The sequence below is a fragment of the Gouania willdenowi genome, chromosome 21 (genome assembly GCF_900634775.1).
Source record: "Gouania willdenowi chromosome 21, fGouWil2.1, whole genome shotgun sequence".
In the NCBI taxonomy this organism is placed as follows: domain Eukaryota; kingdom Metazoa; phylum Chordata; class Actinopteri; order Blenniiformes; family Gobiesocidae; genus Gouania; species Gouania willdenowi.
This window is the reverse complement of record NC_041064.1, coordinates 19,012,081-19,027,036: the sequence shown is the minus strand read 5'-3', so window position 1 is coordinate 19,027,036 and position 14,956 is coordinate 19,012,081. Positions and strand designations below refer to the sequence as shown.

Sequence of the window (14,956 nt, the reverse complement as noted above, 5' to 3'; positions counted from 1 at the left end):
ACTCATAACCACATGCAAAGCAACCCCCACCCCCCAATCACAATCCACTAAAGTAATATGACTGTAGAGTGGGTTGTGATTGATAACACTCGTCAATATATTTCATTTCTGAAGCCTTAGTCAAATGACAACTGGTTGTCATTGACTGAAAGCAATCTTTTTAAAAGGGGGGTCTTTGCTAAGTATCAGATGAAAATGATTCCTCTGTCTGCTTGGGTGTCACTGTCTGTAGGAGCTTTATTGATTGGGCTTGAATATATTGCACCCGCAGTAGTAGCAGCTGCTACTCATATCTCCCCCGTCCTTCTGCTCTCCTCTTCTGCTCACAGCACTATCTGTGCCTCGGCTGGTTGGAAGCAATCGCATGTAGAAGCTACTGCACCGGTTTCGTGTATTTATCAAGACTGATGTGTGACAAATGTATAGTGAGCCTGGTTCCACCCCAAATTAGGGACGCGAACAGTGTTTGCTAATGTGTCCTGAAGGCCTGGCTGTCTAGGCCATCCACAGCCGCGTTCATGATTGTGTTAACTAAACCTGCCATTGTCTCTCCCACTCTATGCACACTGTGTCATCAAGCGCAGGGCGGTTGGCATTGGTTGGTAAAGGTCATTTGCTATAATGTGTTTTGCCACATGCAAGCATATGGCTCGGTTATTGGCCACTCAGAGTAACAGACAGCTAAGGCAGAGACACCACAAAACGTGTTGGGAATTTTTCTACAACTTCTTTCACAACAAATGTGTCACAAAGATGATTGATCTTTCCATTTTCTTTAAAAAAAAAAAAAAAAAAAAAAAAAGCTGAGGATTTAAATTATGTTTCAAAGTTGCCAGGCTTAGATTTTTATACACCTCTGTGTGTCTCCTTGATCATTTCTAACACGTTACACTCCAGTGGTTTGGGTTGGAAAAGCAATTATGTTACCTCATCAAACCAGAACTGTTTTCTTCTCATGTTTTCTTTTACATTACATTACATTAAGCATGTTGGCAAGACATTTACCCAGCTGAATAACCGGCATGTTTTGAGTGCTTTTTGTTTGTAGATGTGAAAAAGCTTGAACTGTATCCAATGTTTATAGCTTATGGAATGTAACGTATAGTGTTAGCATGTCTTTTTATGTCTGACACACTTATAGACTGCATCATCGTCTCAATAGCTGGGTTTCCGTTACAGATTTTTGCAAAATGAAAACGATATTTCTAAATGTCGACAAAGTTTAATTGCGCTTTGAACGTGTTTCTATTGAATATTGTTTTGGGCAGGAGCCTCGTAACTCTCGTGAAATCTCATCCCGCAAGACTTTGCTACAGGAAGACGGACACTCAGAACCTTCGTATAACACTCGTATTCCTTCGTTGTTTCATGTCTAATGTGGCAGTAATCATTTTAAAGTATAATGCTAAGAAATGTCCCGGTCTCTGCTTTTGTCTACACGAACCGCGTCATGTTTTTTTGGAGAGAAGTGGTCATGTGACCAGTTACGTCACGTTCTTTGACGTGCATTTGCTTGTCCATTGCACTTTTGTGACATATTTCAATATCAAAATGCCTAAGATTCTTCCTCATGAAAGCGTAACAACTTCTTAGTGATATTTGAGTGTTTTTTCAGAATTCAGGTGTTTCCATTACCAGTTTTTATTGCTAGTGTAATGCTAAGAAATGTCCCGGTCTCCTCTTCAGTCTACACGAAATGCGTCACGTTTTCTCGGAAAGAAGTGGTCACGTGACCAGGTACTTCACGTCATGTGACCATGTACGTCACGTTCTGTGACTTGTATTTGCGGAAAAGGTGTTACCATAGTGCTTTTGCGACACATTTCAATATTGAAACGTCTGAAATTCCTCCTCATGAAAGCGTTTGAACTTCTTAGCGATATTTGAGTGTTTGTTCGAAAGTCAAGTCTTTCCATTACCAGTTTTTATTGCGCTTTTTAGATTTTGCGCATTTCCAAAGGCAAAGGAAACCCAGCTATTGTGGACCTGTGTGTTTTTGTGTTTGTTGCTCTTTGTTGGTGTAGATGTATTCTTTTTATGTGCCCACATTATGGGTTTGCACATGTGAGGGTTCAGCAGGTATTTAACAAAGAAAAGATGTTTGCTTTATTATCAGCATTAACTGCGTAAACAATAAAAGCTTCAAAGTTTCATTCAATGACACTGAAGGGCCGTGGGTGGCTACATCAAAGCTTAATACCTTCCCCTCTCTCCCCCCCCCTCGTAATCATAATGAGAAACAGGACTCACAAGCTTCGACTGGAGCGGGTGTCTGTTGTTTCTTGTTTGCCCGTGTGTGTGTGTGTATGTGCGCGACAGCGTAGTAAGAGTCGTGTGTGTGTGTGCATATGCAAGTGTGCACTTGTTTTGTCTAAAGTGGCACCACCATGCCAGACATCGTATTTGCAAAGGCTGCGTCTTGTGTCTGAGCTAATGGCTGGAAGGCCTTGACTTCTGATTTTGGGAGGAGATTAACAGTTTGCGTAAAGATGAATAGATGATTAGTGCTACGGCGAGACCTCTGAACGTCTCGCCGCGTGACAGGCACTTTTTCATGAGCCATTCATTTCCTCCCGGGGGTTGCTGTGCAAATCTTTGATACGACCACAACAAAGGCTCTCCTTGTGTATGCACCAATGTCTCACCTTTGTTAGAGAAAACGCATACACAACACGGGGGCATTTTTACAAGCGCAATTAGGAGGGGAAAACTCAGATTGTTTTACAGCGGTAGACTGCATTGGGATGTGAGTCTGTCCATTTAGAGAGCTGACTGGATTGGTCCTGTTCAGTTTGACAGACCATAAGGGGGGAGAAATACTTCAACGCCACGAAAACGCAAAGGCTTAGCAGTGAGAAATCAGGCTGTTGTCCTGTTCAATTCAAATCAAAGGATAACAGGGAATGTGTGCTTGACAACAGCATTTACAATGCATTGTTCAGAAGCCTAAAGCCTCCAAAACAAAGACAGATAGGCTTTAAACAAGTCATTTAATTAGCACCGCATCTCCAGCTTTGGCTGCGCCAACCAATTATACATTCCTCAGGCATGTGCAGGTCCTATTTCACAGGAGCGAGAGGCAGATCTTCTCCAGCCCTGTCTCTTACAGTACATTTCTCCCCTTCCATTTAAGAGAAGGTAAATAGCCCAGACAGACAGCTTCATTAGCCAGCGTCTGAAGAGCGCAGGGCCGATTGTCGCTTAAATAGTGCGCTTTTACTGCAGGCCCAGCCAGTGACCTCCGATCAATTACAGCTGACATTATTGTTTGTCGGGAGCTTTTTTTTTTTTTATCCTGGACAGACCGAGTGAAAAAAGAGATCAGACCTCAGCTTTGGCTAGAAATGTAATCTTCCCCCTCTCTTTGGTTCTTTCGCTGCACAAACAATAAATCATTCAGTTGAAGAGATAATAAAGTGCCAAGTAGGAACTAGTTTAATTTTTGTCAGGGGAAATCTGTCCACAACAGAGTTAAGGGTAAGGCTGCTTTCTCATTACATGCTCAATGACAAGGACTTAGTTTCTCCCTTTCCTTATTTCCCTCTTATGGGTTAGGTGGCCAGAAAGGCTGAATTTCACTTTCAGTGAAGATGAACTGCAAGTCTAAATCACTGCAATGTTTCCATTTGACATCATGATACATTATTGCTCTTGTTTTAATCATTTTAAAACCTTCCATCGTTTTTGGTGTGATATTTGTTCTTCTTCTTCTTCTTTCCAAGTTGCAGGCTTTACATCAGCCATGCAGTTTGGTCCTGATGTAACAGCTTTTTAATCAGGTTGTTACCAAGGGCTGTTTTTATTCATTCAATTCATCCTCTGTGATTCAGATCTTTGCTTATCCATGCGTGAACTCCCAAGCACTGCACAACATAATCGCTGAGCTGTTTATATTGGTATTAAGTGATTTGTAGTTTTAATGATGGTAAATCGGAGTTCACCTTTGGAGGTCCCTGAGGCTTACGTCAGGTAAATTACTCCAAATGCATTGTTTATGCCTTTCAGGAGAGAGCAGGGCCTACTGGGAATTGAACCCTCATCAGGTATAAACTTCTTGAATTGGAGATAAGCAGATACTGATGGATATATTTCTACCAGTTTGCCCACTGGAATATACATACAATACATGTGGCTAATGAATCTGATTGATGTGCATTTAAGAAAAATTCATCCCTCGTAAATATTGCCAACCTAAAGCGTGTCCATGGTAGCGTAGTGCAGGTAATTGGGGTCCTTTCATTTGAAAGGATAAAAACACATCAAGCTAATGGGAATAAAAAGCGTAAATGCTTTGCAAAAATGCCAGATCCTCTGAATAAAGGAATATACTCCTCACCTGACTCTTTTCAGTTTCAAATAAAAGGATTTGGAAGACCCTCATTGGTTTGTGGCGCATTCCCCTGCAGTGGCCTGAATAGGTCTTTATGAGTGAAACATTGCTTTGGGTTGGGGTGACATGAAAGGGGCTTGGCAGGCAAGCAAAGCGAGACTAATACCCTTTAGAATGAACAGAGATTCAGTGTTTCAGCACCTGGTTGTCTATCATGAGCCATCACTGATATTTATTACGCTTAAATATAATATATAAAGAAGTGATAAGTGAAAGTCTGTGGAGTTTCTTTTCAAAGGCGACGACTTATTGCCTCTTTTTTTTTTATTCATGTTGAGTTGGTTTGTTGTGTGCCTTCATGTGTTGCTGTCTTTGATTAAATGGGTGTAACGTATCTACCTGAAAAGATGAATAAAGTCTCTTCACTGTGGCCCTTGAGTAGCCTTGAAAGGCTGATAGGTAGCCCAGACCTCTCCATGTTGTTCTACGGTAAGTACCCCTGCAATCAGGCTCTCTGTGGTGTTTTTTAATTGAGCTTAGCCTGCTGAGTGGTAATTGATTCAGTCTGAGCTTCAGCAGAGGCGCTGATACAAGGTGCGGCTTGGCTTCCGCCTTTCTTTAATCTCCCCTGCTTTATATTGTTGGGAATACTTGCCACTGAGAAACTGCATGCCATCTTTCTTATGGAAATCAATGCTTCCTTTGGAAGGAAGGAAAAGACGGAGAGGAGTACTTCTCATGTCCTTTCATTTTCAACCAATGTCCTTCTCTTTAGAGGCTTCGCCATGCAGATCTCCTTGCCCTTTGGCTACTGATGTTTTGTCAGAAAAGAAGAGTGGAGTTGTTTTATGGGTAGCTTTCTGTAGTGTGGGACCTTTTCCCCCTCTTTCTCTTTCACTGAGGGTTTTTTTTTTTACTTACCTTGAACTACGCTGCCAAGAAAGAGAAGAAAAAAGGAGTGAAAAATCAACAGAAAGGCTCAATCAGATCCAATAGTGTCTATGAGGTTTTCTTTAAAGCACTTGAGGGAAAGCATCTGAGTGGCGAAGGAATGAGACCAAACTGTTTCCAGTCACTTTTGATCCTGCCAGTTCAAAGTCTCCGTAGAGCCGAGCAGGCGTATTTTGGGAGGGTGGGTGCAGACACCTAGTTTTGACCTTCTGTCTGCGCTCATGTCCTTTGAAAGTTGTCTTGTTTTCATTAAGCTATTCAGCACCACATTGTAGGGCCACAGTTTGACTAGTTGCTACCCCCTACGGCATCTTTATTTGACGTTCTTTACATTTCCCGACTGCTAATGTCTTCAATTTACCCAATTAGAAGCCCATTGCCAGTGAGCAATTGAATGATTTAAAACATTTGTAAGATATCTCTGATGTTGTAATGGAATAATTTGTGTGCATATAAAAGAGGAAGAAAAAAAAAAAAAAAAATGAAATCCCATAACCGTGCAGACTGAAAATGACTCTCTTCTTTTCTACGTCTACAGCCTGGAAAATTAGCTGCTATAATTAATCTAAAATCTATTCTTTGCAGTGGTCTCACTGTACTTATTTGTCATTAGCACGAGTTAGTTATAATAGCTTTCAAGTTTGTCTTTGTTTATACTGTTATTTCTTATATGGAAATGTGGAGGCCATTACCATAATCTGCTCTTATTTACTATTCTTAGAATAATTGATGCATCTCAATGTGTATATACAGTAGTTATCATATCTTTATCGCTATTAACGCAATAGTATCTATTATTAACGTACGTGTTAAAACATTAATGTGTCTTATGTTAACAAGGAAAGAAACCCAAGCTCTGATTTCAATTATTCCATTCTATTCCTAATGGATGGGTGTATAAAGCATTTGTGTTACTCGACACCAATTCTAAAGTGTAACTAAGTGATGTGAATTGACTGGGCAAATTACCAGCAGCAGGTTTGGAGTTTTTGGCCCGAGATATGCAAGTTTCCCTTGTGGATATCTCACTCATATTACGCATCATTGAGTAACCAACGACCTCTTTATGTGTCTCAGGCCTGGAACTCCCCTTCATGATGATGCCACACCCCCTCATCCCAGTCAGCCTGCCCCCAGCCTCTGTCACCATGGCGATGAGCCAGATGAACCACCTCAACACCATAGCAAACATGGCCGCCGTAGCACAGAGTCAGGGCCTGCCCTCCAGAATGGTCACCTCTGTTATAAAGGTAAATTTTAACACTAGAAAGGATCTTTTATTTTGGAAGAATAAAAGAGCTTAAACATGACTTTTTTTCACGCTTGTAGCGTCTTGTTTCAACCTATACTGGATATTTATGTTCTGTGTGTGGTTTTTTGTTGTTGTTGGGGTTCCAGGAACGTATGCCGGACAGTCCATCTCCTGCCCCTTCCCTAGAAGACCACAGGAGGCCCGGCAGTCATCCATCGTCCCACCGCAGCAGCAGTGTGTCCAGCTCCCCAGCACACACAGAAAGCTCCTCAGACAGGATACGTATGTGTGCAGTCCCAACTATGTCGTAGAGACATTTTATTATCTAGTGTTTCTCAAATGGGGGTACACAAAAGCACTACAGGGGGTCGAGAGAGGAAAAATAACAAATAAAAGCATTACAAGTATGGGGTTTTTTGTTTATTTTTAGTTAAAAATGACAATCATACCAAATATTACCAGTAACTCACAAAACGACAACAAAAACTCACAAAAAATAAATGAAAAATATACTGAATAACAAAAAGAACAGACAACAATATTCACAAAAAACACTCAAATTAAGAGGGAAAAATACTCACTATAACCAGCAACACACAAAACGACAACAAAGACACGCTAAATGAGATAAAGATACACAAGATCACGACAAAATACACACAAAACTAACAGAGAAACAACCAAGCGATACCAAAAACACACACACTGAGAGAGAATGATTTATATCATACCAGCACACAAAAACGACAACTAAAGCACACAAAATAAAAGAAAAATGTACTGAATAATAAAAAGAACAGACAACAAAATACAGAAAATGACACCAAAAACACACAAAATGATGAAAATGATCTTGATTAGAACATGAACTGAAAATACAAAGGTCAGTCTTGGTACTACATCAGGAGGAAGATGACCATAAATAATAAAAACCATGGAAATAAATCTATTCACGAGGCACTAAATACTGTTTTATTCCATTTATTTACAAAGTTAGATTTTTTAAAATGTGTGCGATCACTCATTCATTCTATCGTTATGGTTTATAGTTGTTTTTTCATAGTATTCTGAGTAGACGGACATAAGGGGTTACTTGCATTCAAAAGTTAAAGAAAGGGGGTAAAAAAAAAGTTTGAGAATCACTGATCTAGAAGATAAGTATCTTAAGATGCATTAACAAATTGCCATGTCTTTTCTTGTCTTCTTTACAGCGATACACCACAACGGCCTGTCCATGAACCACGCCCTGTTAGGCCTTTCCCCAAATATCGTGCCTGGGCCCAAAGAGGGGGATCTGGCTCATGACATGAGCCATGAAGCAAAGAGAATGCATGCTGACAAAGGTGAGCCTCATTCTATACAGAAATATACATTTAATGTAATATATGATTCCAGATCATTTCACAATACAATATACTGTGGTACTTAGGTTAAATATGTCCTTGTAAAGCTTAGCTAGTCATATTTGATTCACTGTAAGTTTAGTATACCGAAACAAATGCTAAATGAAATTAATTTCTTTTTTTTTTCACTTTTTTTTCTTTTCTTTTTTTTCAAAGCTTCTTTTTAATTTGTTATATATATATATATATATATATATATTTCTATTTTCTATCCACAAATGTTGACAGTCTCATAAACAAGCTTATACTTAAAATCCTGCCATATTGGGCCGTTCAGTTTCTTTTGGCACTGAAGCTAACGGCTAAGATGCAGTCAATGTTTTTTTTTTATACATTGTTTTGAATTTGATTTATGTGTGTATGCTTTTCCTTCTATCTTTATTCATGTATTTCATTGTAATTCAGTATGTTTATTTATTTATTTATCTATTTTTCCTCTCCTATTATTGGTAAATTAATGCAGTCACTTATTTAATTTTTTCTCTGTCCCTTCTGTCTCTCTCACACACACACACGCATACACACACTCTCACTGTGTAAAGTAATGTGTAGGATTTGTAAATATTTGGGTGACCTGTTGGTGTATCGGGCGATTAAAAAAAAGATAAGAAAAATAAATCCTGCTATGTTTGATTAGAGATATCAAAAACTTGTCATTCTTAAAATATACTGGCTTAAATATAATATATTGTATAAAAACAGCTTTTTGCAGCCACACTTTACTTAAATTTGGTCATACCTGTCAGTTTTATATATATATATATATATATATATACACATACATATAGTTCTTTGGTAAGTATGTTATGATGATGTCATGCTCCCATTGGTGCAGTTCTTACATTTCAGTTTTAAATGTACATCCTGAGTATTATTTATTTTCCATACATTTTTCAATGTGTCTTTTTGTTTCTCCACATTGTTTTCCTTTATAGTTTAAAAATATATTAATATGGATTTCTGTTTAAATCATTTTACATAATTATTCTAATAAATGTTTTGTTTTTTACATAGAAAAAAAGTGGCTTTATCTGCTTATATTTCCCATTACCAACCTTAAGTATTATTATTATTATTATTATTATTATTATTATTATTATTATTATTATTATTATTATTATTATTATTATTATTATTATTATTACCGAGACATTTTAAGTCATTGCTTCTTTGCATGTAATGATTTTAAAAATGTTAAAGCAACAAACACTGCTAAATGAATCGGATAAAATCTGCTCAGCTTTGGGGGATTAAATGGAAAATGAAGCAAATAATAGATTTGCGTATTCTCTGTTGGTTTTAGCCGAGCTGTGCAGGGGTGGTGTCGGGTGGGGCGAGGCTGATAATGATATTAAAACCACTGTGGAAATCATTGGGCTGTATGTTCCCTGTTGGCTGGGCTGACGTGAAGATCAGTGTTAGACCTTCACTCACAGGGTGTGAAGCAGTGAATTGTAATAATTAGCAGGATCATGAGCTGAATTTATGGGTCACAAGCCGTCTAACTGCGTATGCACGTGTGTGCATGATGGAGTGTGTGTGTGTGAGGGAAAACTGCTATGTACACGGGCAAAGAGTAAAGCAAACACAATAAGACAGATGTTTAACCAAGTATCAACATACATAAATCAACTGAACACATTCTCTCCGCTCGTAATCTTGCTTCTTAGTTGAAGTGTCGCTTCCATATCCTGAAAATCAACACAAATGGTTATAATTTCCCTGCAATATTCGAGGCGAAAGCCAATGACCGAGCGTTCGGGCACTATTTCTAACCGGTTGACCTATGCACAAACAGAGGCTGTGTTATCTCTCAGATTGTCAATTCCTAATATGTCACTGGACTTGATTAGGATTCTGAGCTCTCCAGTGTGTGCACCAGAGGTCTCAGCTTTGGAAAACATTTTTATAAGATAACCCATTAATGCAGAGGAGTGCAACTAAATTAGTTACCAATTTGCTGAGCATGAATTAATGAAGAGAGCTTCTCTCGGCTCCCACAGTTGTAATTTTCATAATAACCCCAGACCTTTATTTGGCAGGTTGTTTAGTTTTTTCGTTTGAAGGTTTTCATTAGTCTAATGAGGACTGTGCAAGGGCGAGCAGTCAGCACAATTTACATGAGGAAGCTATCATAATAAATGAGGCAATTTGAATAACATGCACAGGTTTATGCAGCGAGATAAGAGAGATTGTAGCAGCCAAATACAGAGGTAACCAATACATTAGAACCGACTAATAACCAAAGTAATTCCAATGAAAGCTTTAAGTGAAGGGAATAAAATTAATGATAGATATATTGAACTGTAACGATATGAAACACGATATATTAGATTAATAAAAGAAACGTGGTTGATTGTTAGGGAGAGGGTAAGCCTCGCCATCCGAAGCTTTGTTTATGGCAAGCTTTTTAATTAGGCGTGTTCGTCGCATCAGTTTGTTTAGATAAATGAGATAACATTCCAATGGTTTAATGATATCTCTTCACTTGTTTGATCTTTATGATCCAGGCACAGCTAGCGTTAGATTAATCTCCTGCATTGCACCCATGGAGGAAGAGGACGGATGGAAAAGGATTTAAGTAGCCGGACACCTCCGAGACGGCCACTGTAACGTCTCATCACACGTGTCTTATGAACGCGTCTCATGTCTTTTCATGTCATCTCTGGTGATGAAAGACAAAAGACTCGTTTGTTGTTGTATGAAACAAACAGTTAAAAAAAAAAAGTTGTGTGACCCATTACAGAGTAGCCAGATGGTCAGAGTTCTTTTTCTTTTTTTTGTTTTTCTCAGGAGTTTGAACTCGAGTATTATTTGTCCTAATTTTGCTTAGAAAAAAAAAAAAAAGTGGGGGGGAGGGGATTAGACGATGTGTAAAGGGAGGAAAAAGGCAAGTAAAAACGGAGCGTTATCTCACATGTGACTAATTGAATTGCCTCAAATGGAAAGTCTGGTGGCGATAGCTTCCGACAAGCCTCTGTCTCGTGAAACAGCAGGTAGCTGACAAACAAGGGGGAAATTTGAAAGGTACGGAAGCCTTTGGTTGTAAACTCACTTTGGACATCAAACACGGGATATCATTTTATTTCCTTGGGGAAAAGGTGTTTGAAACACAAGCCATATGTACATTATGTATGTTGAAGAACAAGAGGCTCTTTTTTTCCCATTTAAAAACCATGTGGCAGTTAAAGCTTTTTTAACCAACAGATCTGTGCACTATACATCCGCCCTCAGTGTGCTGTTAAACATGTCACATCTCTTTTTACGCCGAGCCTAAACGCTTCAGATCAGTCAGAGGAAACTACAGCCTGTAAACTGATTCTTTAAAGCATATTTTAAAAGCGGGTGAATCATTGGTAATACAATATTTGCACTTTCCCGGTAAATATTATATCTACTTGTTGACACAACAGGAGATGCACCCGTAATGCTTTTTCAAGCACAAGTGGAAGCCTGTGGTGTACTATAACACCTAGAGATGCTTTTCTTTCATAGCTGCTATCAACAGGACAACGGCTGATGTATTGTGCACCAGTGCAACTAAATGGACAAACTGATTGGTCACGCCTTTCCTTTGTCAGGTTGTTGTCTACATGTCAGACGCCCTGACGGACTCTTTGCAGTCTCTGTTGACAGTTTGGTTCAGATTTGGTTCCTAGAATCAGAGGTGGAAAATCTCATGGTTCCTAATCCCATATCTATGGATAAAGAATGAGTTTTGCCACTTCCCAGCACTTCTGCAAACACGCTTTTAAATAGGAGTGTCCCGATCCAACTTTTCCACTCCCGATACGATACCGATATTGCACCCTGGGGTATTGGCCGATGCCAATGTCAATTCAATACGATATCAGCACGTAACGTACCTACTGTTATTACTTATCTTGTAGTGTAGAATGTTAGAAAAGGCTTGATCAAGTGATGTTTCTCAGAGGACAATAGTCAGCAATAGTAGGTATGATAAAAACTGACCCATTAATTAATAATCCATGGGTTACATGAACTTTAAACAGAAGAAAAAAAAACCACATTTAGAAAAATGACTTAGAAGACCCTGAAAAATAACATTGATAAACGCAATAAAATCTAAAACGCCTATTTTTAAAGTGTAAAATGACCACTAGCTAAACGTAAAAATGTTCTACAATCAAATAGAAGTGTAAAACAACAAGTAGCTTAACTGAAACATAAGAACATTCTATAATCGAATAGAATAAATAAAAAAATAAATAAGAAGAAAATAAATTCAAAAAACAAATTATCTTTTTAAAAGCGCAAAATAACAATTCAAAAATTAACTTCAGTTATTTTTTTTCTGTCACCCGGTGGAAAGAAGTGCTGGAGCAGAGTCTGGAATAAAATAAAATAAGTTTTTGTATCAGCGATTTTAGATGTAGATGCAGGCCAATGTCATCTGATCCAGTTTTATTTATTTAGAGCAAGAAAAAAGTAATTGTTAACTTAAAAAAAAACAATAGATACAAAATAAACCTGTGTCCCTTTGTGACCTTTAGAAACTTTTGGCCCTTTTGGTGTTTTTGGAAATCGTTTGGTCCAGTCTGTTCAGGGTATAGCAAATAAAGAAGAAGCGTCAACCACAATCCACTATATGGCTGCTTTGGTTGAGGACTTTTGGATGCGTGTCCAAGCTTTTAAAAAAACACAAAAGTGATTTATTTGTAGCTTTTATTCTCCTTCTTCTTTGCAGAGACATTTGCATTGATAAAAAGGCAGCTAAGGGACTTTGGGTCAGGCAAAAAGTTTTTCTTTAACGATAATGAATAAATAAATGATTATTTTACCGACTTTCATGTCATCTTCGTACAGTATCATTAAAAAAGTTGGGTACTACTTTTAGCATGCGCCCTTTCTTTTCATCTTTCTGACTTTAATGCGTTGTGTTTTGTTCAGGCCTCCTCACGTCCTTGGCATTGCGAGCTTCAAACGCATGCTGACTACCTGACTTTCCCTAAGTCAGGAGGCAAGATCATTAGCCATCACAACCCTGAAATGTGACTTGGCAGACAATAATGCTTTATGATCAAACAACTTGTCAGTGCGTCCTGTTGAAATGAAAGAGTGCAAAAAAATAATTCAATAGAGGATCAATCAAATTTCCTCAGCCCATGTGAGAGAGATTGCTGATGGTGCAGAGAGGGGCTATTCCTCGAGGACATGGAGAGTTCATTTGGATATTTGTTCTCCCCCTCATGAATGTTCCATTGCGTGACACCATATCCTGCTAATCACATTGCACTGAAAAGGAGGGATGCTTTTAGGGACGTTGAAAAGAGAGAGGTTCTTTTTAATCTTTGAAATGCCTCAAAAGTGACAGAATGCTTTCTCCTGCCAAGACGTGAGCCTCGGATGGGGAGATAAATATGCTGTGGTCAGCTAAGTGTATCTAGTGAGCAGAGAGGCAAATTTAATAATGCATTATCATTCACTGGCGAAGGTGAAATCTCCCTGTCCATCAGAAGGCTGAGGCCTGTTTCATGTTACCCTTCACTGCAAATGAACAAGTGCTTTACTCAGCCATACTAGAGATGCACAGTAGGCACCGGTGCTTTGCTATATGTGCCTCTGCGGACTGTCAGGAAAAAGCAGTGCATAATCAAAGCAATCTACACTGGAGACGTTAATGATCACGGCCTTCTGTCCTGATAAAACAGTGTGAAACAATAACCTTCCTTTTTTTTTTTTCTTCCTTTCTTTCTTTCTCGTTTCCTCTCTGCGAGAACACAAGACGCAATTTTTACATATCTGAGCATCTGCTATTATGCAGATGATGGGAACGTATTTACCTGAATGCCCTTGGACAACAACATTAAACAATTATGAAGATCATGTGCAATGGAACAAATTTGCGATTCAAAACAATTTGTATCCTCGCGGTGGCAAACGTTGCAGACAGATAAGGTTGACCCTGAATATGTATTTCTGTATTTTTTGGAGACATTCTGTGGGCTTGTTTGTATAATTTAATATTTACATGTAAACAGTAATTAAGTTATGCGGTCGACATGCCAGGGCCAGGCGCTGCCAAGGTAAACAGAAGCCCTAGTAGTTTGCCACAGTCCATCATGTTTACAGACTTGTAGAGCCGAGTGCTGTTTGTGTGCTCTTCCTTGGCAAAGCCCATAAAACACAACCAATTGGTTGCCGAGCGTTGAACACAGTCACTCTTATCGCCTTGCAGTCTGCTCGCTGACTTGAGGACATTGTGAGTCAAACCTTTAAATTTTCACTCTGCGATAATTACGCTGCTATACTTGAGCTTTTATATCCTTTCACAGAGAAAGTAAATCATTCCTAATAAAGAGAGGAAGAATAGGGGGCGGAGGGAAAAGTGCTTGAGGACTAATTCTCCTCACTCCCTCCCTCTCTACCCCTCTATTCTGCTTTTTTGAAAGCCTTTCTATGAGTATTCCAGTCACCTTGACTTTGCAGCTACAGCCTCATAGTCTGTTGCTTATCCTGCCTAACCCCAGCCTGTCAATTAGGTCTTTAAAAATTAATCTCTTTAACTGGAAATACCATGCCAGCTTTCTTCCATCTGTAAATGAAGTGTTATTAATTCACACAGTGCCAAGCCAATGTTATGAATAATGTTATCAAAACAGATTTGCTCACGTTTACCACGTCGCTACCATTAAAACCCACTTAAGTCTCTCTATAAGTGTGAAAACAGGGCTACTAATGGATTTGCATCAGTTTTTTGAGCTTCTACACTCGAGCAAGTGTTCCTAAGCCCGGCCTTTTAAAGTTTACATTTCCCATTTCCTCTTCTGTTCTTTCATCTCGGTTTTAAAGCAGCTCGGTATATCCAGTCTGGATTAGCGCCAGCCGTCGTCTGCGCTCTTTCAGCAAGAGCAGAACAGCAGAACTTCTCCCTGAAGGATTGCAATGCCAGGCAATGACACCAATGTGTCTGTCTACGCCGACCCCACCTCCTTCCTTCCTCCCAAACCCAGCAGAGCTCTGATCTAGCAGCTGACTATCTGGCCAACCACACCAAGC

General features: G+C 39.0%; 1 protein-coding gene across 6 annotated transcripts in view; it reads left to right on the top strand.

Moving 5' to 3' along the window:
* Positions 1 to 14,956, top strand: part of dachd (dachshund d) — a 130,202-nt gene that overhangs the window by 87,580 nt on the left and 27,666 nt on the right. For 2 of the 6 annotated variants that reach the window (XM_028435411.1, XM_028435405.1), the window contains 3 exons: positions 6,359 to 6,531; positions 6,662 to 6,815; positions 7,745 to 7,876. In XM_028435411.1, coding sequence (XP_028291212.1) covers positions 6,359 to 6,531; positions 6,662 to 6,815; positions 7,745 to 7,876 — 459 coding nt within the window. The remainder of the gene's footprint in view (positions 1 to 6,358; positions 6,532 to 6,661; positions 6,816 to 7,744; positions 7,877 to 14,956) is intronic. The other 4 variants (XM_028435410.1, XM_028435408.1, XM_028435407.1 and 1 more) reach the window with 4 other exon arrangements.